This window comes from Sarcophilus harrisii, chromosome 5 (assembly GCF_902635505.1).
Source record: "Sarcophilus harrisii chromosome 5, mSarHar1.11, whole genome shotgun sequence".
Classification (NCBI taxonomy): domain Eukaryota; kingdom Metazoa; phylum Chordata; class Mammalia; order Dasyuromorphia; family Dasyuridae; genus Sarcophilus; species Sarcophilus harrisii.
Genome location: NC_045430.1, coordinates 227,733,757 through 227,759,299, shown reverse-complemented (window position 1 = coordinate 227,759,299; position 25,543 = coordinate 227,733,757). Strand labels below are relative to the sequence as shown.

Below are 25,543 nucleotides of genomic sequence, written 5' to 3'. Positions count from 1 at the left end.
GGAACAAATGTTTATAGAGCACTAAATTCTTCTTCCATCTAATACAGAGCCAAAGAGGTTGGAAGACAAAGCAGATGGTAAAAGAAAACATTTTTTTTCTTCTCCATTTTGCTGCCCCACAAATTTACCTTTGTGTCCACATTTCTTCAACTTCTATTTTCCTATTTGTCTCTTAAAGAGAGGGTTGTCATTTAAGTTTCAAGAAATGGTCCCACCAACAGGATGATTTCAGAAAGGCCTGGAGAGACTTACACGAACTGATGCTGAGTGAAATGAGCAGGACCAGGAGATCATTATATACTTCAACAACAATACTAGATGATGACCAGTTCTGATGGATCAGGCCATCCTCAGCAACGAGATCAACCAAATCATTTCTAATGGAGCAGTAATGAACTGAACTAGCTATACCCAGAAAAAGAACTCTGGGAGATGACTAAAAACCATTACATTGAATTCCCAATCCCTATATTTATGCACACCTGCATTTTTGATTTCCTTCACAAGCTAATTGTACAATAATTCAGAGTCTGATTCTTTTTGTACAGCAAAATAATGTTTTGGTCATGTATACTTATTGTGTATCTAAGTTATATTTTAATATATTTAACATCTACTGGTCATCCTGCCATCTGGGGGGGGTAGAGGTGAAAAATTGGAACAAGAGGTTTGGCAATTGTTAATACTGTAAAGTTACCCATGTATATATCCTGTAAATAAAAGGCTATTAAAAAAAAAAAAAAAAAAAAAGAAATGGTCCCAGAGGGGAAGAAAAAGTCATGGAAACTGTTATTCCAAATCTCAAAGATTCAATTCAAATAATGGGAAACTATGGAGTATTTTCAAATAAATGTAGCTACATTATTATGTATTTTACAGTATACAATACTTTACAAATTCTAACTACAGCCAAGTTAAGAAAGATCTCACAAGAGACCTGCTTTAATGAACAATTTTTTTAAAAGTTTTAACATTCCTATACACACCACTTATTTACATTATTTCTTTGCTTAGCAAACTATTGCTTTGTAAATTTTAGCCGCACTCACGCATTCAAGGAGCCAATAACTTTTTACTATATAAAATTTTACAATATTCTGAGGAAATAACAAAATATTTTATGATTTCTATTCCTGCTATATGGAAACCGAACTTCAACATAGAAGTTAAAACTTTTTTTGTTTGCCATTATATGTAATTTGTTGCAATGGTATAAAAGTTACCACAATACAGTTATTAAAAGTTATTAAAAGAAATCTTATGACCTCACCTTTTTCCAAACATGTTAATTACAGAAATTCTAATTTTTTAATATGAAGATGTGGTTAAAGATACTTACAGCTGCTTTTGACTAGGATCCAGTAAAAGATTTAAAACCTGTAACAGCTTGTTCAGATTAAACATTCCAACACTGGCCTGGTTTCCTATTTTATACCTTCCTTTATCATCAGATGTATTGGGTACAAAATCTGTTTCAAACAAAACACAATTCTGCATATAGGTCAATACAATATTTGCTATGCAATACATTAATAAAAATCCTTCTCATAATATTTAATTCAGACAGTAAAAATATAAGAACTACAGTAACTTAAATTCTAATATTTACCTCACAAAGGAAAACATTTTGCTTACAAATTTTCACATCATCACAACTGCTATTTTCCTGCATTAGATACTAAATTAAAACAGATGCTAAAGACCACTATTTGAATTTTTTTACACTAGTCTGGGTTATTTCCTACATTAATAAAAGCCAAATCAGGGCAGCTAGGTGGCATAGTGGATAGAGCACTAGATTTGAAGTCAGGAGGACATGAGTCCAAATCTGATCTCAGACACTTAACATTTCCTAACTGTGTGACCCTGGGCAAGTCACTTAACCCCAATTGCCTTAGCAAAAAATAAATTAATTAATTTAATACAAATAAAAATAAATAAAAGCCAAATCCTGGGCACCTAGGTAGAACAGTGAAAAGAGCACTAGCCCTAGAGTTAGAAGAACTTGAGTTCAAATCTGATCTCAGACTCTGAGTACTTCCTAGTAATGAGGCTTTGGGCAAGTCACTTAACCCCAACTGCCTTGCCCCCCCCCCAAAAAAAAGTCAAATCCTCTCCATGCCTTACTGTTCTGTGTAATTCTGTACATATTAAAATCTTTCCACTGTTCTATAGTTTTTCTCTTATTCTTTCAGCATATCTTTTGTGTTTTTTAGACATTTTTTAAAATTTTGTTTTACTTAAAAGACAGTGATTTCTGGAGGAAAATGATCCAGACTGAACCCTTTCTTTGGAGTAATCGAAAATGGCAATATGTACAACATTCTACTTTAGCAATCCCCTATCTTTCAGCTGTGAGAAGAGAGAAATATTTTATTATGAGTGCTCTGAGAATAGTTTCATATTATTATGAATTTTGGTTCTTTTTAATGACCATTTCTCTGAAATCACTGGAATTACTATGTATATATATATTCTGGTTTTGTTTATATCTCTTTGTATCAATTCATTCAAAAGCATGTTTTATACAAATGATTCTCTGAATTCCTCAGTTGTAATTTTCTTCTGTATAACAACATTGTTACATTCATATACTATTCATTTCAGACATTCACCAATCAATGAGTGCAACTTTGTTTTTAGTTCTTTGCTACCAAAGAAGAATGCTTCTATTGATGTTTTAAAATATATTCAAATTTTATTTCTGTCTTTGACTTCCTTTGGTTATGTCTAGTAGTGGGATGGTTCAATCTAAGAATATGGACAGTTTAGTCACCTTTCTTACATGATTCAAAACTGATATAAATAGAATGACTGTCTCATATCCTACCCCTTTCAACAATGTATCATTGTGCCTGTCTTTCCCCAGTCTTGCCAACATTGAGTGTTTTTGTGTTGTTTTTGTCGTCTTTGCAAATTTACGTAGCACAAATCTCTGAGCTGTTTTAATTTGCATTTCTCTTACCATTATTATGTGGAGAATATTTTTATGTGATTGTTTATATAACAAACTCTTCTTTTGAAATCCATTAGTCTATATATTCTTTGACCACTTCTCTACTGGGAAATGACTCTCAATGTTATGTATTTGTACTAATTCACCAAATATGAGATATTAGACTTTTATCAATATTTGATGCAAATATTTTTATCCTACTCTATAGTTTCTCTTCTTATTCTATGTTCATTGATTTTGTCTATGCAAAAGCTTTTAATTATATATACTTGAAATTCTTTTGTTATCAAGTCACCAACTCAACAAATATGTATTAACTATTTAACTATGTACCACTCTGCTATGTACTAGACAAAGACAAAAAGTCACTTTCTTCAATATCACAATATAAGGGGAAAGATTTACAATCAACTCTGTACAAACATGACATAAGAACAAACTGGAAACAATCTCAACAGGAAGACATTGGAATGAAGGATGTGGGAGGTTGTGAAAGACTTCTTACAGAAGGTAGATATTAAATTAATTTAGAGCTGAAAGAAGTAAGAATATCCAAAGTAAGGAGACAGAGTGTTGTACACAAGGAATAATGCAGGTGTTAAGTTTAAGATAGTGGGTGAAAGCTTATGTGTGATGTGAGATGAGAAGGAGGGTAAAATTGGAGGTCTCAGCAAATGGCTTCAATCTTTTTGAGTGAAATGTAAGGCAAACAAGACTCTCAGAGAGGTGTGAGGGTGGGGGTTGGGAAGTTTGAGGAGGGGTGAAAAGACCTGGGAAAGCTGCTGGATAGCGAATTAATTAAAGAAGTATAAAAATATTGCTATGCTGCAGTGGACCCCATCAGCACTGTTTCATGATTTTTCTGCAACATGTTTCAGCTGCATTTAAGAAATGTTAAGGCAGAGATGGAGGGACTAAACCAAGGTTAGGGTTTCACAGAGCAATGTCAGTGACAGGATAATGGAACAAGGGAATGGAGAGAAAAGGATGACTGGTTTGTCTAGGGCTCAAGATGGAGAAGTGAGGAGAGCACTATATATATATGTGATTATATAATATAAAATTGTTACATATTAGTATTATATACATTCATATATGACCTATAGTAACAAAGTATATACTTCTGTGTTTGTAGAGAAGATAAATATATAAATATTATTTATATACAAATATTATTAATAAATAGGATTATAACAATAGCTCTAGATATAAAAGGTACTTCCTTTCAATGTTTTTAAATTTTGTTTCCATATGATGACCATCTATATTTAGGATTCAAATCCATTTTGAACTAATTGTAGAATACAGTGTAAAATAATACCCTGTATCAAATTTCTGCCAAACTACTTTTCAGTATTCTCAGTAGCTCTTCATCAAAAAAGAGATCCTTTAATAAGTTTTGTGCTTAGGCTTATTAAACAGTGGACTATATTGTTTTCAATTTCTTCTGTCACTTAATGTGTTCTACTTATATACTTTGTGTTTTTTGAACAGTGCCAAATAGTCTTGGTGATTATTGTTTTATAATATATTTTGAGGTCTGGTAATGCTATGAAATTCATTCAGTTGTATTTTTTCTATTTCCCTTGAAATTCTAAACCTTCAAAATAAATTCTGCTATTATTCCAGTTGGGTTTATAAAATATCCCCTTAGCAATCTGATTGCTGCTTAATACTGATTTAAATAACAATGGCACTATGTATGAAAGTGTGTTCAGTTCTCCTTAAGTTTCCATATCATGTTCCTACATCTGGTTCTTTCAATCATATGCATGTTTCCTATGTGTTCAATGGGTTAAATGAATGATTCCTTACTTTCAGTTATTTTTCAGTAACTCTTAAGTTTTTATATTATTTTTTCTCTCTCCCCCTTGTTATGGTTTTACTCTCTTTAGTTACAAAATAAATACTTGCAAATAAATCAAAATACTCTAATCTTTTGCAGCTGAAATCCTCAACATGGCCCTCTAGCTCTTTGAGTGTTGTGGAAAATCTTTGTTAGCCTCATATTTCTCATAGTTTCTAATAGTAAAAGTTTTTTCTCTGCATCTTTAAAACAATAAACAGTACACAACCAAGGCATCATTCTACAATACTCAAAAAGTAATTGGGGTATTTATATTTGCTCCAATTAGTTTTCCACCCAAAACTACCCAAAATCTATTTAAAAGCTGTGCTTCTTCATATCCGGATAACATTTTTTATTAAAACAAAATTCTTTTCCTACTTTTTTAAAGTATCAAAATATTCTTTTTTAATAGCTACAGTATTTTTCATCCTTTGACAAAATATTTTCCTTCACACAAAAATATTTTTCTTTTAGGTACTAAAGTGTTTATTTTATCTTAAAGAATATGTCAATATAAATAACTTATGCATTATATGGAAATTTTATGGCTAACAGTTTTGATGTCTTGCTTTCTTTTTACTGTCAATAGTTTTGACTATGTTACAAATATGAAAAAAGCTGCCATATGAAAACCTATAAATGATTTTGCTTCAGAGTTGTTTTAGTGCATAAATGTTACCTAATTTGTGGGTCTGCTATTGTGCCATCTCCTCAAACCAATAGTTTGCTATACAATAGCCTTTCTGGAAAACGATTTAAATGCCACTTTGTTTCTCTCCCCCTCCCCTGCCCCTTTATTGTATTTTCTAGTTTAAGGTATAGCTTTTTCTAACTGTAGAAAGATCTTTTCTATTTTAAAGTGACATTGCCTTTTTTCACCTCATAGCATCATTATCAACTAATATTTTAGTTACCATCCACTGGATGCATGACAATAACTGGGGATTATTATCCATAGCTGGATGACTCATTTAAATAGAATAATCCCAAGCATGCAATTCAATCTACATGTGGACTTTAAAAACGTGGATTTTTACTAGTTATATAACAAGAATTTTGCTAAAACTTCTGAGAAACTACTTCTGCTTCTTTTTATTCAAATGAATACAAATAAACTTTCTTCAAAATATTTAAAGACAGACTCAAGTAAAACAACATACAGAAATAATCATGAGAATAAACAGAATGAAGAGTAAACAGAAATACACAGTGGCTTCTCAATCATGTTCTGCAAAAGGGCATTAAGGAGGGAAGTCTTTATATTATTATATGAAAGTACACCCTTACTTAATACAAAATGATTAAGTTTTATTCCCCAAGAAATGGTTTTCAAATGGAGAATCTCAAACTATCAATAACCATAAATAAGAATATTCCAGGGGCAGTTAAATAGTACAGTGGATAGAGCACCAGTCCTGAAGTCAGGAGGACCTGAGTTCAAATTTGAGCTCAGACACTTAACACTTTCTAGCTGTGTGACCCTGGGCAAGTCACTTAACCCCAATTGCCTCAGAAAAAAACAAAAGAATACTCCAAAACAATGATAGTCAGACAAATGCAAAGAAAATAAACTGAGGTATCACTCCATAGCAAGAAAATCAGCATATATAACAAAAAACTGACACAATCATTGTTGGGAAAGTGAGGCACATTGATATGATGTTGGTGGAACTGTAAACTAGTCCAACTATTCTGGAAAACTATTTGGAATTATGTAAATAAAAGCAATAAGTGATTCTTACTCTTTGCCCCAGAAATCATACTATACTGAACAAAAAGCCACAGAGACAGAAAGACTTTATCTGTATTCATAGCTACAGTGACACCTATATGTATATCTATATCTCTACATATTCAATCACTTGTATATAAATATATTTTATGGAGCACTCACACATGGCGAGTGCTCACAAGGTTGTCAGAAAAAGTGATATAAGGACACTCTCAAGGTCTCTCTTAAGAACTTTGGAATCTATTGTTTGACATGAGAGACACTGGCACAGGACTGCCCAACATGGCGTGCCCTCATCAGACGCTGCTCTATGAGCAAAGCAGAATGGAATTAGCTCAGAAGAATCGTGAAATATGCAAAGTTATAGCATCTCCTCCAAATGCTCATATGAACCATTTGTGTCCAACCTCTGGCAGAGTATTCCGAGCTCATATTGGTCTGATCAGCCATAGTCAGACACATTGTAATTTGACTTTAACATAGAGATGTCATTTTGGACCTCTTCAAAAAGGAAAAACACCCAACTATATTCAATTAACTCTAAAAACCTTATTCTTAATATACATATGGTTTTTTAGAGTTACTTATATCAGCATATCTTGTACACAATATGTATTACAATTTTTCCAAAAAAATTTCCAATTTTTTTCAAAGAGACGCAACTTGGCACAGTGGACAGAGAGCTGACCTGGGGGGTGGAAAGACCTAAGTTCAAGTCCTGCTTCTTTAGACTATTGGCTAGATCACCTTGGACAAGTCATATATCCTTCAGCATTTCATGCTTTAATACTCTTAAGTTGCAGAGTAACTCTAAACTTGCTTTGGAAGAGGAAGTTTCCTCACTGAGAGATTCTCTATATCAATGAAATCACAAGTCTGATACAAAAATATTTTTTCAAATATATGTAGGTATTATTATAATAATAATAAAGCAGAAACTAATTCAAAAGCATTATAAAAGCAACTTTTGTCATCTAATTTCTCAATTGATAGATATTTAACAGCAGTATTACCAACGTGGGAAGCAGAAAAAATTTTTGAAGTTAAAATGGATACTCATATTTGAAACACTGATTTTTGTTTTTAAAAGCAATATATAATATAAATTTCTCAACTTTGAGTTCAGAGCTCCATTCTTAGACCTGCCTTCCTAGAATACAAGAGAAATAATCCCATATGAGTTTTTAGAATGCAGATATAAGTGGTAATAGAAAATAAAAGTAATCAAGTAGAGTGCTACTGTCAGTGCAAATCAAAAACAATTTTGGTGGTTCTCATGATTTCTCATATAAAGCAATGTGACATATTTTAATTTAACTGGGATGATCACAAGATCACAGATCTTGAACTACAAGGAGATTCAGAAGCTATCAATTCCAAACCATTCACTTTATATTTAAGAAAACTTAGTCTTACAGAAATTTAGTCATCTTAATTTTATAATATATATAAGATTAAGTGACTTGTCCAAGGTCACCCATGTCCTTTATTCCAAAGCCAATGTTTTTATATTATGCCATTATGATACTCTATCATTGCTATCTCTACTAGATCTTATCTATTACTTAGTCATCAACTTAAGATGATAACTTTATATTGAAATGAAAGACAGAAAACATACTTGGATCGTAGGCCTCCATAAAACCAAAAGGACCATAATCTATTGTAATAGATAACAAACTGAAGTTGTCAGTATTGCAAACACCTAAAATAGGGAGAGAAATTAAAAATAATTATATATTTTAATTACATTGAATAAAATATTTACATGCAAAATTTTATTGCTGGAATTCTGACGCATGTGGCTCTCTTTAACAATAAGATGATTCAGATCAGTTTCAATGGTCTTCTGCTCAAAAGAGCTTTCTAACCCAGAGAGAGGATTATGGGAACTAAGTATGGTTCACAACATAGCATCTTCACTCTTTCCATTGTTTGCTTGGATTTTATTTTCTTCATCATTTTCTTTTCTTGTTTGATTTTTCTTGTATAGCAAGATAATTGTATAAATATGCATGCATATACTGGATTTAACATATATTTCTATCATATTTAACATATATTGGACTACTTGCCACCTAGGGGAGAAGGGGTGGGAGAAGGAGAAGAAAAACTGAAACACAGGTTTTGCAAGGGCTAATGTTACAGAATTATCTATGAATATATTTTGAAAAATAAAAAGCTTTAATTAAAAAAATTATGGCTGGCCAAGTATCATAGTTAATTTTAAACAGTTAAAGGGAAAAAAGTTTTAAAATTAAGGCTAAATCTATTTTCAATCCCCCAAGAATGACAAGATCTACCCCAAAGAAAACAGAGACCCAATTAAATTTTCTCTTTATTGTCCACGCTGGCCCCCTGAGACACCCCTATTCCTTTGTCTCCTGAAACCCCACCAATGTGCTTACATATAGTTGGCACTTTAATAGATGTCTACATAATAGAACTGAATTACCTCTTGGTTAAACAGGAACACCATTTAATTTCTAATAAAATAGAGAAAAGGAAGGTAATTGAGAAAAAAGTCTTATAAGGGTCAAATGAAAATATTTCAATATATAGAAGAAATGACAATACTGAAGCAATATAATAACTAAAACACTTTCTATAACTACTAAATAAAATAAAATGCACATCCCAAATGATGTAATCAAATTTTAAAACTCCAAACCACCCCAGAGATCATCAGCTTTACTTCTTCATTTTGCAGATGAGAAAACTAAAGCCTAAAAGACACTAAAGGATTTTCCTGTGGTCACAGAAGAGGGACTAGAACTCAACGCTTCTCTCAGTCCAAAACATTCTCACTAAATCATCATACCCAAAATGATACACATACACAAAAACTTCTTGGCTGTAAATTTGTACTTAAAATAGATGAAAGACTGAAATAATAAACCCCAAAGCAATTATTTGATGGGATTTGCCACATCAATAGTCTTCAATTATCCTGAGATGCTTTCTTGACTCAGTTTTTTTCTATTACTGTAGTGCTAAAATTAGTTTGGGGGGGGGGGGGGGCAAAGCCAAGGTGCTAGAGTAAAGGCAGGAACTTGCCCAGCCTCTCCCCAAAACTTCTCCAAGTTCCTTTAAATCATGACTCTAAACAAATTTTAGAGCATCAGATCATCCAGAAAAACGGAGTAGATCATTTTCCGGCCATTTTCGAAGGCAACTTAGAACTCAGCAGGAAAGTTCTGTGACATCAGGGGGGCGTTCAGTGTGCAGCCCTTAGGATCCAGCCCATGCCTGGGCCAACCACTGAATACAGCAGCAGTACTGGTGGCTTCCAGACCTCTCATTCCAGAGACCCCCAAAGAAGAGCTGGAAGGTCAGCAGGAAAGGTCTGGGAAACCCGAGTGGAACCCAGAGCACAATCCCAGTGCAAGCCCAGGTCCAGCCCCAGCTCTAGCTCTAGCTTAGACCCTAGCTTCAGTGAGATGGGACCACTTAAATCTGCAGCAGTGCTGGAGGCTTATGGACCTCTCAGCCCAGGGATACCAGGGAGAATTCAGAAGGTCAGTGGAGAGGGTCTGTAGCAACAAGATTGGAGTCTGGTGTGCAGTTTCAACACAACCCGGGCCAACACACTAGATGTTACAGTTACAGTGGGGCAGGAACACCATCTAACAGCTCCAAGGAAGAAAAAGAAGATTTGTGGTCAGATTCCTACAGGATCTCTGAAAACACCTACATAAAACCCATTGAAGGTTTGGACAGTACACCTTCTACCCTAGAAACAGAGCTCTATTTTAACAGAATTATATGCTAGGAAAATGAGCAAGAAAACACCCACACTCACACAGTTATTATGGTACAAGGAAGATCAAAACACACACTCAAAAAATGGTAACAAAGTCAAATTCCCTACATCCAAATCCTGCAAGAAAAATCAGAATTGGGTTCAGGCCATGGAAGAACTTTGAAAATCAAATAAGACAGAGAAAAAATTAGGGAAAGAACTGAGGGAGGTGCAAAAATACACAAAGCTAATGAGGAAAAAACAAAATTAGCCAATTGGAAAAGGAGGCACAAAAAGCTCACTGAAAAAAATAATTCCTTATAAAATAGATTTGAGCAAATGGAAGCTAACAACCTTATGGGAAATCAAGATACAATAAAGCAAAACCAAAAGAAAAGAAAAAGAAAAATAGGGGGGGAAATATGAAATATCTCATGGGGAAAAACAACCGACTTGGAAAATAGATCCAGGAGAAAAAATTTAAAATTCTTGGTCTAGCTGAAAGGCATGATCAAAAAAAAAAAGAGCCTGGACATCATTTTTCAAGAAATTATCAAGGAAAACTGACCTGATATTCTAGAACCAAAGAGTTAAATAAAAATTGAAAAAAAAAAAATCCACCAATCACCTCATGAAAGAGATCCCATAATAAAAACTCCCAGGAATATTATAGCCATATTCCAGAACTCTCAGGTCAAGGAGAAAATATTGCAAGCATCCAGAAAGAAACAATTCAAGAATAGTGATTCTTGATGTCAGGAAAACATAAAATTTAACACCTTCTACATTAGAGAACTGGAGGGCTTCAAATATGATATTCTGGAGCTAGGATTACAACCAAGAATCACCTATCCAGTAAAACTGAGTATAATATTTCACAGGAAAAGGTGGTCATTAAATAAAACAGGAAACAGAGCTGAATGGAAAATCTGATTTTCAAATTCAGGATTCTGGAGAAGCATAAGGAGGTAATCAGGAAAGTGAAATCATAAGGATTTTAATAAGGTTTATCTGGTTACTTTCCTACATGGGAGGATGATACTTGTAACTCATTAAATGTTCTCATTCTTAAGGCAGTTAGAAGTATATAGACAGGGGGCACAGGTGTGAGTTGACTATGAATTTCATCATAAAAAAAAAATAGGGATAATATCTTTTTTTCTTTTTAAATGATGAAATTGGGGCAGCTAGGTGGTGAAATGGATAGAGCACCAGTCCTGAAGTCAGAAGGATATGAGTTCAAATCTGGCCTCAGACACCTAACACTTCCTAACTGTGTGACCCTGGGCAAGTCACTTAACCTCAATTGCCTCAGCAAAAAAAAAATTAAATAAATAAAAAGTAAAAATAAAAAAATGATGAAATTAAGGGGTAGGAGAAGAATGCACTGGGAGAAAAGGAAAGGAAGAAGTAGAATGGTGCAAATTATTTGCCATAAAAAAAGAGGGAAGAAAAAGCTTTTACAATGGAGGGGAAAAGAGGTAAGAGAAGGGTAAATGAGTGAAGCTTACTCTCATTAGAATTTACTCAAATAGGAAATAACATACATATTCAATTGGGGTATAGAAATATATTTTACCCTATAGGAAAACAGGAGGGGAATGGGATATGGGAAGGAAGGGGATAGATTATAGGTGGGCATACTGGAGGAGGAAGTGGTCAATAGTAAAACATTTTTAAAGGAGAGAGAGAATAAAGAGTGTGAATACAATTAGCAATAATAATTGGAAAGAAGTTTTCAAAGCAAGTTTCTCTTGCTTCAAATATTATTGTTCTTTGGGAAATGATGAGCTAGATGCTCTCAGGAAAAAATAAACCTGGTAAGTCCTCCACGGACAAAGTGAAATATACTATATACAAAGTAATAGCAATGTTCTGGGATGACCAGGTGTAAATGACTTTATTATTCTCAGTAGTACAATCATCCACAACTACCATGAAGGACTTATGATGAAAAATCCTACATATCTAGAGAAGGAACTGATTGAATCTGAATACAGATTGAAGCATTCTCTATTTCTTTATTTTTTTAATAAAAAATCTCTTTTTATTTAAGAGATTTAAATAATCTCCATTTTTTAACTTAACTTTTCTTGAGGGTTTTTATTTTCATTAAGGTGGGAAATCTATGTTTTCATTTGAAAATGACAAGTGGCTATCCTAAGATCTTAAAAGTATTTTTAGAGTAACATCTAATATTTTCTTTTAAGAGCAACTTTCTAGGGAGAAAATTTCTAGGGAGGTTAGCCACAGAAAGGAAATTTTCAGTGCCTCTGATAGAGAAAGTGACAATGGGATTACGTCAGGAAGATATTACCAGCTATCTTCTTATTCTGAAGAAGCTTTTACCATGAATTGCTCCTGATTGGCAACACTAGCAAGAAAACCTCATCATGTCACTCCCCTTATCAATTAATGCCACTGCTTCCTTCTTCCCTCAAGGATTACTCTTCATAAGCAGACTCCAACCTACCTTTTAACTTTATTATATATTTCTTTCTTTCACAGACTCTAGGGTCCTTTTTCATGACAGTCCCATTTCCCATCCCCAAGCCTTTCACAGGCCTGGAATATTTAAACTTCTCCCTTCTGACACTTAGAATCCCTTATTTCCTTCAAAGCTCAGGTAAAGTGCCATTTCCTATATTAGGCCTTTACCAGCTGTGACTGTTTCCACCACAGATTATTTTATATATTCATTTTGCATATACTATATCTAAACTTGAAGAATGTAATTTCCTTGAAGGTCAAGAAACCATCCCATTTTCATCTTTGTATCTCTAGTGACAGTGTACAGTAGGTTCTTAATGCTTACTGATTGACTAATTCAGAGAATTAGTCAGAAACATCACATGATAACTATGATGTTACTTTTATGATGTTACTATAAAAAAGGCATAAGGTTTTCCACCGCAGTTATAAATTTATATATTGTATATTGTATATATACAAATTATATATATATATATACATAATATATATAATACAAAATATATACATATATATGTATAAAATTGTATAAATTTAAAGCAGTCATTCTCTTTTCTTGTGGCCAAAAACACATACTACCAAAATAGTAGGTTCACATAAGATATATATGCCCTGTGGCTATGGAACACAAAAGCATGACAAAGGAGAATGTTAAGCTAACTTGGATTCTAGTTTTTGCTCTGATATACAACTTAAATTTGAAACCTTGGAGCAAGTTCTCTGAGTCTAAGTTGTTTTATCTATAAAAGAGGGGAGTTGGACTAGAAGATCTCTAATATCCTTTTCCAACTTTAAAATTCTATATAAATGAGGCAGGTAGGTGGTACAATGCATAGAGAACCAGCCCTGAAGTCTGGAGGCTGAGTTCAAATCTGACCTCAGACACTTAACACTGCCTAGCTGTGTGACTCTGGGCAACTCACTTAAACTCAATTGCCACAGCAAAGAAAAAAAATTCTATATAAGTAACTGGTTCATGAAGAAATACTCTTCAAATTTTCTGCCACTGCCAAAAGACACTTCCACACATAATAGCCCAATGAGAGCATATCCTCACAGAACATTGTTCTGTCATCCTGAAATGTAATATAATCAATATTACTACCAGTATAGTTAGTTCTTATATGATCTACAGTCTTGAGAAAGAAACTGTGAAATTCATAAATTAGAAAGAACTTATTTTCTTACTCATTTAGAAAATTTTGGTTTTTGAATTCCTACACTTTAAAATAAAGCTACACATTTAAAAATATACCATGTACTGCTTTTCCCTTCTATATATAATGTTCAGTTCAAAATATTTTAATGACAGAAAAATCTATAAAGATAAACGTGGTGTTCTTCTTTTGTATAATATGATCGTTCTCTTCTTTTCTAGAATATATAATGGTTCTCTGGGAATAGGTTTCTTGGTGAGGTTTTCTGGAGGCAGCCTTAGTTTCAATTCAGAGTAATAATCACCCCAAATACAGCCAGGAGTTAAAATCCAATCTTTTATTGTCTCTTCCAAAATAGCCCGGTTAGTTTTCCTTGGTTCCAAGAGTTCTTGCAGCTTGTCTTTTAGCTCTTCCAGCTTCTGCCTCTAGCTCAAATCCAACTCAATCTCCTCCACTGACTGACTGACTGACTGAAGCTCTAAGAGCTTCTTATATATGATCTCTTAAAGGTGTGACTGCAAAGATTGACTCCTCCTCTGAGAGAGTGGGATTATGGGAGGTGTGAATCTCCAGACTTGTGAACTCTACCATATGAGATCTTATGTAAACTCTCTTAAAGGTATGAGCTCCAAAGGTATGAACCATAAGCATTGCTTCTATCAACTCTAATGACTTGTAAGGATTCTAACAGATAAAAAACAGCAAAGATTAGTACATTAAAAGCCTCAAGAAACATATTAACAGAAAGATAAAACAAAACAAACAAAAAAATGACAATGAAATGAATTTCTCTAACAAATGGATTCTCTTTTAGTATATGAAAAATGCAAAACTAGATAGCTTACCATGAGCAAAACCCACAGACATCCAGGAGGCAATAAGATATGCTGTCCCAGATACCACATTAGAGAAAAAATCCTGAAATCAAATACAAAAATCATTTTGTCTGTACAATAAGTACTATAATGGATTCTACTAATGAGAAATTTAGTGAATGGAAAAAATTCTGTGAAAATACTTAAAGAATTGGAACTGAAATTATTCAACCAGAAAAAATAAATAGAAAAATAAAACAACATAAAAGAATTACGATAACCACATGTTATGTCTTTTAACTCAAGCAAAAGGAAGTTTCCTATAAGTGAAAGTTATAAAACTGTGGTTTGATTTAAGAGGGAAATTATAAAATCTCTGCAGCTAAAGTAATGTTATGGTATAGGTTGTCTTCTTTCTGGCAAGTAGATTATGACATCTTTCAAACATCTAAGATTCTCCATTCATGATCAAAATGAAACATTCACTTCCAGGTCTATTATAGCATATCAATCTTATAATCTAGATCAACCCTGTTCATTTTACAAATGAGGAAATTGAATCCATTAAAGATTAAGTACCTTACCTAAGATTACATTTCTAATTAGCAGAAAAATCAAATAACAATTTAAAACTCTTCTTTTCCAATTCTGAAAGTACAATTTTCTGCTTCCTGTTATCTCTTAAAAAATATACACAATAACTCAACTGATTTTTATCACACTGAAATATTTTTTTGAGAAAACTAAACATAATTTTTCTATGAACAGAGAAAGGGATCATCAATATATGTATCAGGATATTTTTCAGAAAAAAATACAGTATGATTTATATAAGATTAAAAAGTCCCAATCTTATCATCAACTTTGACAGAAGGGAATAAAAGTCCAATATTCCAAACATCCAAAATCCACTAATAATTATTTAACTGTAGTATAAGACTATGGGTTTTCCTTCCATTTTTGGATACTTTTAAGACCAAGGCAACTTGTTTATCTACAAATCTCATACTAAAGAATAGAATAAAAGAAATAGATACTAAAGAATCTATTCATTATAGATATCACAGAGCTACATAATATCTTTCGTTTATTCAGTATGTAAATTCTCAGATGCAAATTTCTAGGCAGCTAAGAGAAAGTATTTCCCTATTTTGAAAGCTTACCAAGTATCTGTTAGGATCCTTCACATCTACTGATGGAAAATGTTCCTGTATGACAAAGTTTAATAATTTCCTAGGAAGAAAAAAATAACTATTCAAGCAACTGCTTTGGAGAGCAAAGTATTAAATTGATGAGGTTTGTATCCCCTTGATTCCCAGTAGTGATGAAGTTAGTGGCAATAAGAAAGTTGTTAAAATCCCTTTCGGTGGTCCCAAGATTCAAAGTGAAAGAATTCACTTATCCTGAAATATTATTGGCAAAATGAAAGTTTATTGTTGGATAGAAAGCAGTTTGCTAAGAGACTGACTTCTATAGTGGCAAAGTCCTCATCATTTTTGGTTCCCTGATGACCGAGAAATCCTTGAAAATCTGGACAAGGTAAAAAAAACCCTTTTCCTCTCCTAATAATTCTATAGGGGACAAATACCCAGGTAGGTTTAAGTCGTTGGAGCCCAAGGCTGGAGCAATATTCTCTCAGGAATACTGCCTTCTCTGACAAAAGACCTCTTTTTTTGTCGCTCTCCATCTCTAGAGATGTCTAGAGACGGATGAGATGTTACAGAATTGGGGAAAACTAAGTTTTATTGTTTTTTTCGGTTTTTTTCCTGGCAGAAATGAAAGAAAATCCTTCCTTGAGCACAGACCAATTCAGTTTAAGAAAAATCCCAAAACTGGAAAGCTTAAGATGCTGATTAGATTTGCTAGAAGGGAATCAGACTCCCTCCACCCAGCCCTTCTAGAGACAAAGGAGCCTTCCTTTGCATCTCAATGCACTCCTACATCCCTTTTTCTCTCACCTGAACTGAATCTTGGAACTTCTAGCTTTTCCAAGGATTCTGATTTTAAGCTCTGCTCTTGGGCAGAAATGGCAAAAACATTCAGAAAGCCAAATTCACCACCACCAAGGAGAAACCTGGTTATTGCTCTGGGGACCCCACTCAACTTTCTCAAGGGTCCAAGGCCAGTACCCTACTTGATCTGTCCTGGGGAGATAAACGGAGGAACCTAGAGAAGCCAATTTTGAGCCCTCAAGTTTCTCCCACTCTGCTCTTACATTCAGCTGCTGGAGTCCTTAATGACAGGAATCAGGCTTTAGCCAAGGAGAAGAGGTCATGAAATTAAAGCGAGATTTGGAGACATGTCTCTACTCTTAGTTGTTATCCCAGGGAACTACAGAAGTCTGCGCTTTCCCGAGTTCAAGCAGGAAGAGCACTGGAGGGATTGCCCACAGGGGTCAGCCATCTTCCCAATGCCCTGTCCTGGGTGCCATTATGATTTAATGGTTCCCTCAAGTACCCTCTGCCCAAAGAGAAGACATTCTCTTTTCAATGTTAATCCCCCCTTATCTCTCTCACCTATTTGCCTAACAGGACCACACCCCTCTTTACCTCGGATCGATTTCTCTGCTAAGAGACTTCTCAGAAAGTCTCTTATAAAGAAAAACTTTATCTCTCTCTTTGCCAGGACTCCTCAGCTAGACTTTTACTTTTCTGTCGGAACCTTGCCACAAAGGAAGTCAGTCTTCCTAGCAAAGGCCAACTTCTCAGTGCCAGTAAACTTCTTTTTGCTAGTCTAACTTTCCGGGTTCATAAATTCTTTTGTGAAGGACCTGTGCTGACCAGAAGGGGTCATGTAACCTAATGTAAGCAATTAGAGAATGTATTAATAAAATTTAAATAATAGAAAAAAATATAATGTATTAAAACCTTTTATTCTTATATCAAAAGAGACATCTTTACCTTCCTAAAATGTAACTGAGTTTCTCTCCGTTGAATTCCTCTCAGATCTTCCCTTATTTAAAGTCTAGAAAGATGCTGAAATGACTCCCTATTGCCTTCCAAAAACAAAACAAAACAAAACAAAAAAAAAAACCCTGTGAAATACATCCTGGCAAAGGCCCCTTTTAATGTAGTTCCAACCTTTCAATGAGAAGCTCAGAGATCAGGAGAGTGAACAGTGGACTAAGAACTGGAAGACCAGGATTCTGCACTAACAATTTACCCTGGAAACAGAATTTAGTTTGTGTTGAGTTAAAATAGAAAAAAATAAGAGAACCTTCAGCTCCCTGAAATGCAAGCACTTGGGCTAACAATATATTAAATTTAGAACAGGATTTATTTAACTTAAACGAAAACCACTAAACACAAGAGAATGTCACTCTAACCTACAAATGTTTAAAACAACTCTCCTTTCCTTTCTTGTGAGCCTTCATTTCTGCCACTTGAAGATTCCATATTCCTTGAAAAGGGAAAAGCAGTTGAACGTTGCAAGCCTCTTGGAGAGAACCAGAATTGTAAGCAAAAGAGGGGCTACCATCTGAGACTGGGGCTCTCCTAAATCCAGAGGAAGCTCCTCAAAAAAACCACAGAGCCTCATCACAAAAGAGAAACACTCTGTCACAGAAGTGTCTGAATGGGAAAAGGTTCTTGCATTTGTACAGCAGAAATTGCAAGAATAAAAACTAGAGGAGTCACAATGGTGAAGTGATGGATGAATTCTTACACAAGAGGAGTTCTAAAGCACAAATCTCCTGGACACTGAAGAGTTCTTAGACAGTGACACATCCCTGGATCAAATAGAGGAATTCCAGTTTGAAGTAAGAGTCAGAGCTAATGAACAGTAAGGGGCATATCACCATCTTCACCATCGTGGTAACTAATCTAGCCCTCATCCTCTATTAATACTGTAAGACAGGACCAGTGGGAGGAAGCAAATATTAGGGAAACACCAATTCTTTCCTCTAAAAAAAGAAACAGAAGCAGAATTAGTTTGTTCTAAATCCGGAAAACTAAACAAGTCTCTGGGGAAAGTAACAGAGAGAGGGAATACTGCTTTGACTAATATGTGCACTTCAGTGTAAGACTTCCTTTGGGTGTTTTCAAGTGAATAAAACAAAGCCAATTCTATATGTAATGTATTGTCAGCCTGACTATTTACATAGAAGCTTCAGCTCTTAACAGTTCGTTAAAAAAAAAAAAAAAAAAAGACTCAAATATGAGCCAAGTGCCAATTTCCTTAGGAGAAACTCGGCATACAGACAAATGAGCTAAATTCTGTTGTTTCCAGGGAAATCCTCAGTGCAAGCATTCCCAAGACTATACCTGGTCTGTTGTACATCTAGAACAGTTCTCGGCTACACGTCACACTAAAATGTAAGGCATTCAGACTCAGCTGGACTGCCTTATATTCTCATAGTGCTTAACACAGGATTAGGTACAAAACAATCAATCAGTTAATACTTATTCATTGAATGATTTTTTACTTTGCTTCACAAAAAAAAAGAAACAAAAAAAAACCCAGAAAATCTTTAATAGCATGTAAGAAAATATACATATGTCAAAATGTCTTTGACCACATTATGAAAATAACTTATTGACCTTAGTAAATCCAGTTCACCATAATGAGCCAAAATTTCTAATGATCCAATGCGAAACCATGATTTTGCAATGCGGAGAACTACTGCACCTTAAATAGAAACATTATAAAACTTAGAAAACTATTTTATAGAGTAGAATGTGTGAATTTTTTAAAATAAAATTATCTTTACAATAAAATCTTACTATTATAACACATCTGAAAAATATTTGTTAGAAAGTAGTTGGGTTCTGGCTATCTACACATAGATTAATTGCACAAAGCTTGGTAAAATTTTCAAATTAATGTGGCTCTTGTTCAAGGAGATTTTTCTCAATTTTAGGACTCCCACTAAGGACTCTAACCTCTAGGAATACTAAAATAATAAAGTGGCCATCCTTTGGGCAGTGTTTCCAAAAGATGAAATACCCACTTTCCTTTGCAAATCTTAAAGCTACAGAAATGTTACCTATTATTTAACAAGGGAAAGAAGCAGCCAATCTACTGTTTTTATTGTCCCCACTATCACTGCCTTATATTCATTCATGTGGATTTAATAGAACTGATTTATCAGAAAATTTAATAAAATAAAATATAATTTTGCTAAAATGAATTATCTGCAATGTGAGAACATCTGACAAATTCATGACTTTGTACTTATTTATCTTCCTCTTCTTTTCAGTTAAATGCTTTTATCCTAGTTCTTCCTTCTTTCCCCATTTTTAATGAAAACATTTCCAAAATGAGTTACCCATCTCCTTAATAAAGGATACTTCAAAAGACCTAGAATGTTTTTCTGCAAATAAAATTATTTTGCACAAAGGATAGCAACATATATTTCACTTTTATGTCATATAATTATTTGGAATGTATAATTATGTGATTCACAATTTTTTTGCCTTTGGGAAATTTCCCAAAAGTGTTTTTCATATGTGATCATTACCTCTTTCTCTCTGAATATTTCCATTATAGAAAGCATCTCTCCACACATCATCATCACTTACAACCAGACTGAAAAGAAATAAATAATCAAGTAAGTGACCACTGAACTGTTTTAAAGTTGTATTTTCACTAACAGAAATGTTTTGAATTCAGGAAAAAAAATATTTCCACTGCCTAAATAGTATCACTTTATATCACAAATTATATAAAGAGAAATTTTATAGGCCACAGAGCAATCTTTAATGCTTGCTTATAATTATAGCATCATTGGTTATATTTATAAATAAACCAAATACCTCCTCTTAGCTTTAAAAAAAAAAGTTGTTCAAGATGTAAGAAGGAAAATGAATGAAAATAAGAAACTGGTTCATAAACTAAAATACTGCTTAGTAATAAAAATAGCAAATGTTGCTCTGCTAATATACAACTTGAAGTGTTTTTAAAAATTACTTTTTATCATGGCAGCTCAGCAGCAGCCATGCCACTATTTCAAGAAGCAGGCAAAATGCTGAATTGTTATAATTGTATTTTTGAGCAGTACAGATAACTTTTTTAATCAGAATTATACAAGGCCTCTAAGTTAGTTATATTATCTACTGAGGAATAATATAAGCTATCACACTTAATATACTTACCCAAGTAAGCATTTCTGGAAGGTAGCATTAATCTAGTTCTAAAAGTAAATTTCATAATCACTGGTATAGACTTTTAAAAGAGGGCTACCTTAAAGCTCTGCTTGTTGAAATGCCAAGGTAGTGCAAGGCCTCACTAGCTAAAAATTCTCTCACTGAAGAACGCAGCACAGCTCTTCCATCACCAATTCTACAGAAAGTTAAAAACAACAACAATAATAACACAACAACAACAACAACAACAACAAATTTATTTAAAAGTTTAAAAGCATTACAATTCTACCTAGATGACTAAAAAGCATGAAACTCTACCGTGAGTATGGGGTCTTTCCGGAGCCTTTTAACTGGAGTTCCCATCTTTCACCAAACCTTCCAAAAGAATATCAACATATTATAATTTCCCCTTGTCTTACCCAAAGAAATGCAAAATATTTTTTGTGTAAAACATCAGATACCTGTTTGTGTATATTCCAATAAGGTGAGCTCTTCCATCCCCAAGCTGATCTTCCCAACTTCCAAACTTGGGGGGGAGGGGGGGAAATTAAAATTACTAAAGATATCTTTAATTAATTACATTTCTTAAGAATTAGTGGAGAGGACTTTACTCACTGACCACTTTTTCTGTTGTTTTAAAAGGACATTAGTTAATTAAGTCACTCTGGGGTTATGATAATAAATGACTTGGTTCTAAATGAGAAAAACATAAAGTATGTTTAGCTAACTTTTAGGTACATGGTTATCTTATAACATTCATCTCAAAGACACCAAAACTGACAATCCAGTAGAAAGATCTCTGTATCATGGATGTAACCAGGAGAAATTAGAAGTATGAAACACAGAGTGAAAAGTAATAATGGAAACAGGGAGATACAAAACAAAGTGCAGTAGAACAATTTCTGGTTTTGGATTTAGAAGATCCATTTTGAATGCTGGCTTTGATATTTATTAGCTATGTGATTCTTTGTAAGTCAACAAGCCTCATTTGCTGATTTGTAAAATGAACATAAAATATTTGTATTATCTAAGGGGTTACTGTAGGGGCAGCTGGGTGGTACAGTAGTTAGCAGTCCTAGTTAGAGAACTGCACTAAGAATCAGAAGACTCCTCTCATGCTGAGTTCAAATCTGGTGACTTGAGCAAGTCTTTTCATCCTGTTTAGCTCAGCTTCTTCATGTATAAAATGAATTGGAGAAGGAAAGGGCCAACCACTCCAATATCTTTGCCAAGAAAACAACAAAGGGGTTTACAAAGAGTTGGATACAATGGATTGCATGGAAAGGCTAATTCCAATGGATTTGTGATGGAAAGAGGTATCTGCATCCAGAGAGAGGATTGTGAACTGAGTGTGGATTACAACACAGTATTTTCACTTTTTTTATTGTTGTTTGCTTAATTTTGTTTTCTTTCTCCTTTTATTCCCTTTCTGATCAGATTTTTCTTATACAGCATGATAAATGTGGAAATATGTATATAGAAGAATTACATACATTCAACATATATTGGATTATTTGCCATCTAGGAGAAGGAGTAGGGGAAGGGAGGGAGAAAAAATTCTGGAACATAAGGTTTTACAAGGTGAACATTGAAAACTGTCTATGCATATTGTTTTTATTTTTTTATTATTAAAGCTTTTTATTTTCAAACATATGCATAATTTTCAACATTCACCTCTGCCAAACCTTGTGTTCCAAATTTTTTCCCTCTCTTCCCCTACCCCCTCCTCTAGAAGGCAAATAACCAATATATGTTGAATGTGTACAATTCTTCTATACATATTTCCACAACTATCATTATGCATCTGTTTTGAAAATAAAAAGCTTTTTAAAAAAAGAAGAAATATAACTGAACAAGTGTTTTATGAGGAAGATGTTATGTATGGCAACAAACTAGTTATAAGTGAAGTGTTAATATTATTAGTAATAATAATAACAACAAAACATAAGATAGACTAGAAAGAGAAATTAAGAAGAATATGGGCAAGGATTTGTAAAATATTGCTCTTAATAAAGATCTGGCAGGGATCCAAATGTCCATGTACTCAAGCTGGGTTTATTAAAAGCAATAGTTTCTCCAGGGTAAAGGTTTACACTATCAAAGCCAAGCTAATAGAAGGACAAATAGATACTTAGTAAGTAATTTATGGAAAAAAAAATCTAGAGGCAAAATGGGAAGTCTGTGGCCTAATTTGATTCCTGAATAATAAGGCACAAATAAAAAAAAAATCTGTTGCCTTTAATATTGAGGGTACCAATTAAATATGTTATGTAGTAACATTAATAAATTCTACCCTGATACTATATTGTAGCATAAAAGTTCTCCTCCATTCTTAAAAACTATGCCAAACAGGCATTTATAACATAATGCATGTCATGCCTGGGTTACCATCCTGTCACAAATACCGGTTGTGGGACCACCCTAAGTCACTAACCCCCTCCCCCCCCAGAATTTACAGAATGAGTGACAACGGGCAATTCCTTAATTATAAACTAGAAAAGAGTTGGTGACTTGCATTTCTTTGGAGTTTCCATACTCCTCAGTGATGATATTGCAGGTCTAGAACAAACCAAATCAAACCAAATTTTTAAATTAAAAAAAAAAGAGGGGGGGATCCAGCTAGGTGGTGCAGTGGATAGAGCACCAGCCCTGAAGTCAGGAGGACCTGAGTTCATATATGGCCTTAGACACTTAACACTTCCTAGTTGTGTGACCCTGGATAAGTCACTTAATCCCAATTGCCTCAGCAAAAACAAAAAACAAAAAACTATGCCACTTGAGGGAAAACTGAAAGATTTTTCCAAGATAGAAAAGGCTTCAAGTATAGGCTGGTAAAAAACTAAAACCAGTCTTAGTTTAAAGAGCATCAACACAGAAAGACTGCCACAAAATGATCAATTTTTACAGCCCTAACCAATTGATATGCTTCTAAAACTCAAACAAATTAAATCACTTTGAAATATCAAGTAAATTAAATCTATACATGATCTGTTATTATGGTATCAAAATTAGACTAGCTCTAATGAATGACTAGTTCCAATGGCTAGCTAATGAATAGACTAGTTCCAAAAATGAAGTTCTACAGTTCTAAGACCCTAGCAATTGTAGTAACAGACCATAAAGAAGTTGAATCCCAGTTGAAGAGCAAAAATAGAAGCAGACAACAGCAGAAACTCATCACAAATGTTCAGTAACAACTCAATGGAGATGACCCCTAACAGAGCTCCACAGCAACTCCCAAGAGGGAGCAGCATGACAACATTACCAAAGGGCAGGAGTGGCTCTCCACTGGAGCCACTTATGCCCAGCCACACATGTTCCTTGACCACACTTTTCCCTTCTATCTGCCCCTCCATTCCCAAGCCACTTGGCTTCCCTATACAAGTTTCCCTCCCTAGATGTTCCCTATGTATATCACCATGTATCATTGTGTTTCAATTACACATTCCCTACATGTATTATTTTCTCCCTTACCAGCTACATAGTAACTTGTAGGAGAGCCTGTACCTTTACTCCCTGTTTAATGAGAGCTAAGTGAAATCCATCTTGTCTCTTATTTTTCTATGCTATTTGAGTAAATGTCTTTTGCCTTGAATCAATTTGTCATTTGGCTAACTTTATCAATCACAGTTGGTGGTTGTAGTTGTTTTTGTCCTTTGCTCTCAAAGAGGCCCATGACATCAGGGAGGGGAAGCCATGACATGCAACTGGAATTGGAATTAAGTGAGGGAGGGCTGGTCAGGGTCACCTGCCTCACTTTCCCCTCCAGAGCCATCAAGGACCAGCTACAGACTAAGAAGACTGGAAATGGCCCTATTTGAGTCAAAAAGAAGCATAGGCTCATGTGGAACCTCATGAATGATGGTGTTTGAGTTGACATTACAAAAGGGCCAGAATATGGACTAGCCCTTAAGAGCCCAAATTTGAGGAGAGCCAATAAATATTAAATAAGTATTATTTTGCCCCCCAAAATTTAATAGGGCTTGAACAACCTACCCTATGCTAATGAATTTCCTTTTTCATTTTACTTGAGCACCCTACTCCTACCTTCTTTTGCACATCTCATGGTTCACTGCTTTAAACCTATGTCCTTTCAAGGCATCTATTAGGGAGGCCATACACCATAACAGAAGGAGACCAAATACCACCTTTCAAATGGTTCCTGCAGGTCACTTCATCTCCATGAACCTGAGTTTCACAAGTATGATAGAATAATAGATTTAGAGCTAAAAAAGACTTTAGCGGTCCAGTTCAATTTAATTATTCAACAGATACAGAAATTCAGATACAATGAAGGAAAAAGTGATTTGCCCAAGAGCAAAGTTTTATCAGGCCCTCTGAGAATCTGGGGTTGTCAAAGATAAAAGGTCCATTTGGCCCCAAAGAAGTCCATGTATGAATACATGCAAAGGATACAGAAAACCATTGGGCTGATCCTCAAATAACAAAAGGCTATAACATCTACATCTGAACCCATCAAGCTGAGGCAACATGGTGATATTAGACCCTCAAGTACCAATGTATAAAAGGACAGGTTCCTTCTGAGAAGACAGAATTGTCCAAAAAAAGGATCTATAGGTCTCAGTCAGTATACATTACTTTAGGATACAATAATAACACAGACCTCTGTATAGAGACACAATCTGTCTTACTTATCTTGGAGAGATAAATAACTCACAGAGATTTGATATTCTCTATCCATCTATTTATCTAGTATCT

At 34.2% G+C, this 25,543-nt stretch overlaps 1 protein-coding gene across 1 annotated transcript in view; it reads right to left on the bottom strand.

Annotated features, from left to right (window-relative positions):
- Positions 1-25,543, bottom strand: part of LOC100920228 (protein adenylyltransferase SelO) — a 68,357-nt gene that overhangs the window by 27,001 nt on the left and 15,813 nt on the right. Inside the window, exons 5-13 of the mRNA XM_003771854.3 lie at positions 21,286-21,350; positions 21,143-21,199; positions 20,922-21,020; positions 20,200-20,267; positions 19,280-19,367; positions 15,905-15,974; positions 14,772-14,844; positions 8,159-8,242; positions 1,340-1,469 (exon numbers count right to left, since the gene is read on the bottom strand). Of these exons, the coding sequence (XP_003771902.2) occupies positions 1,340-1,469; positions 8,159-8,242; positions 14,772-14,844; positions 15,905-15,974; positions 19,280-19,367; positions 20,200-20,267; positions 20,922-21,020; positions 21,143-21,199; positions 21,286-21,350 (734 nt within the window). The remainder of the gene's footprint in view (positions 1-1,339; positions 1,470-8,158; positions 8,243-14,771; positions 14,845-15,904; positions 15,975-19,279; positions 19,368-20,199; positions 20,268-20,921; positions 21,021-21,142; positions 21,200-21,285; positions 21,351-25,543) is intronic.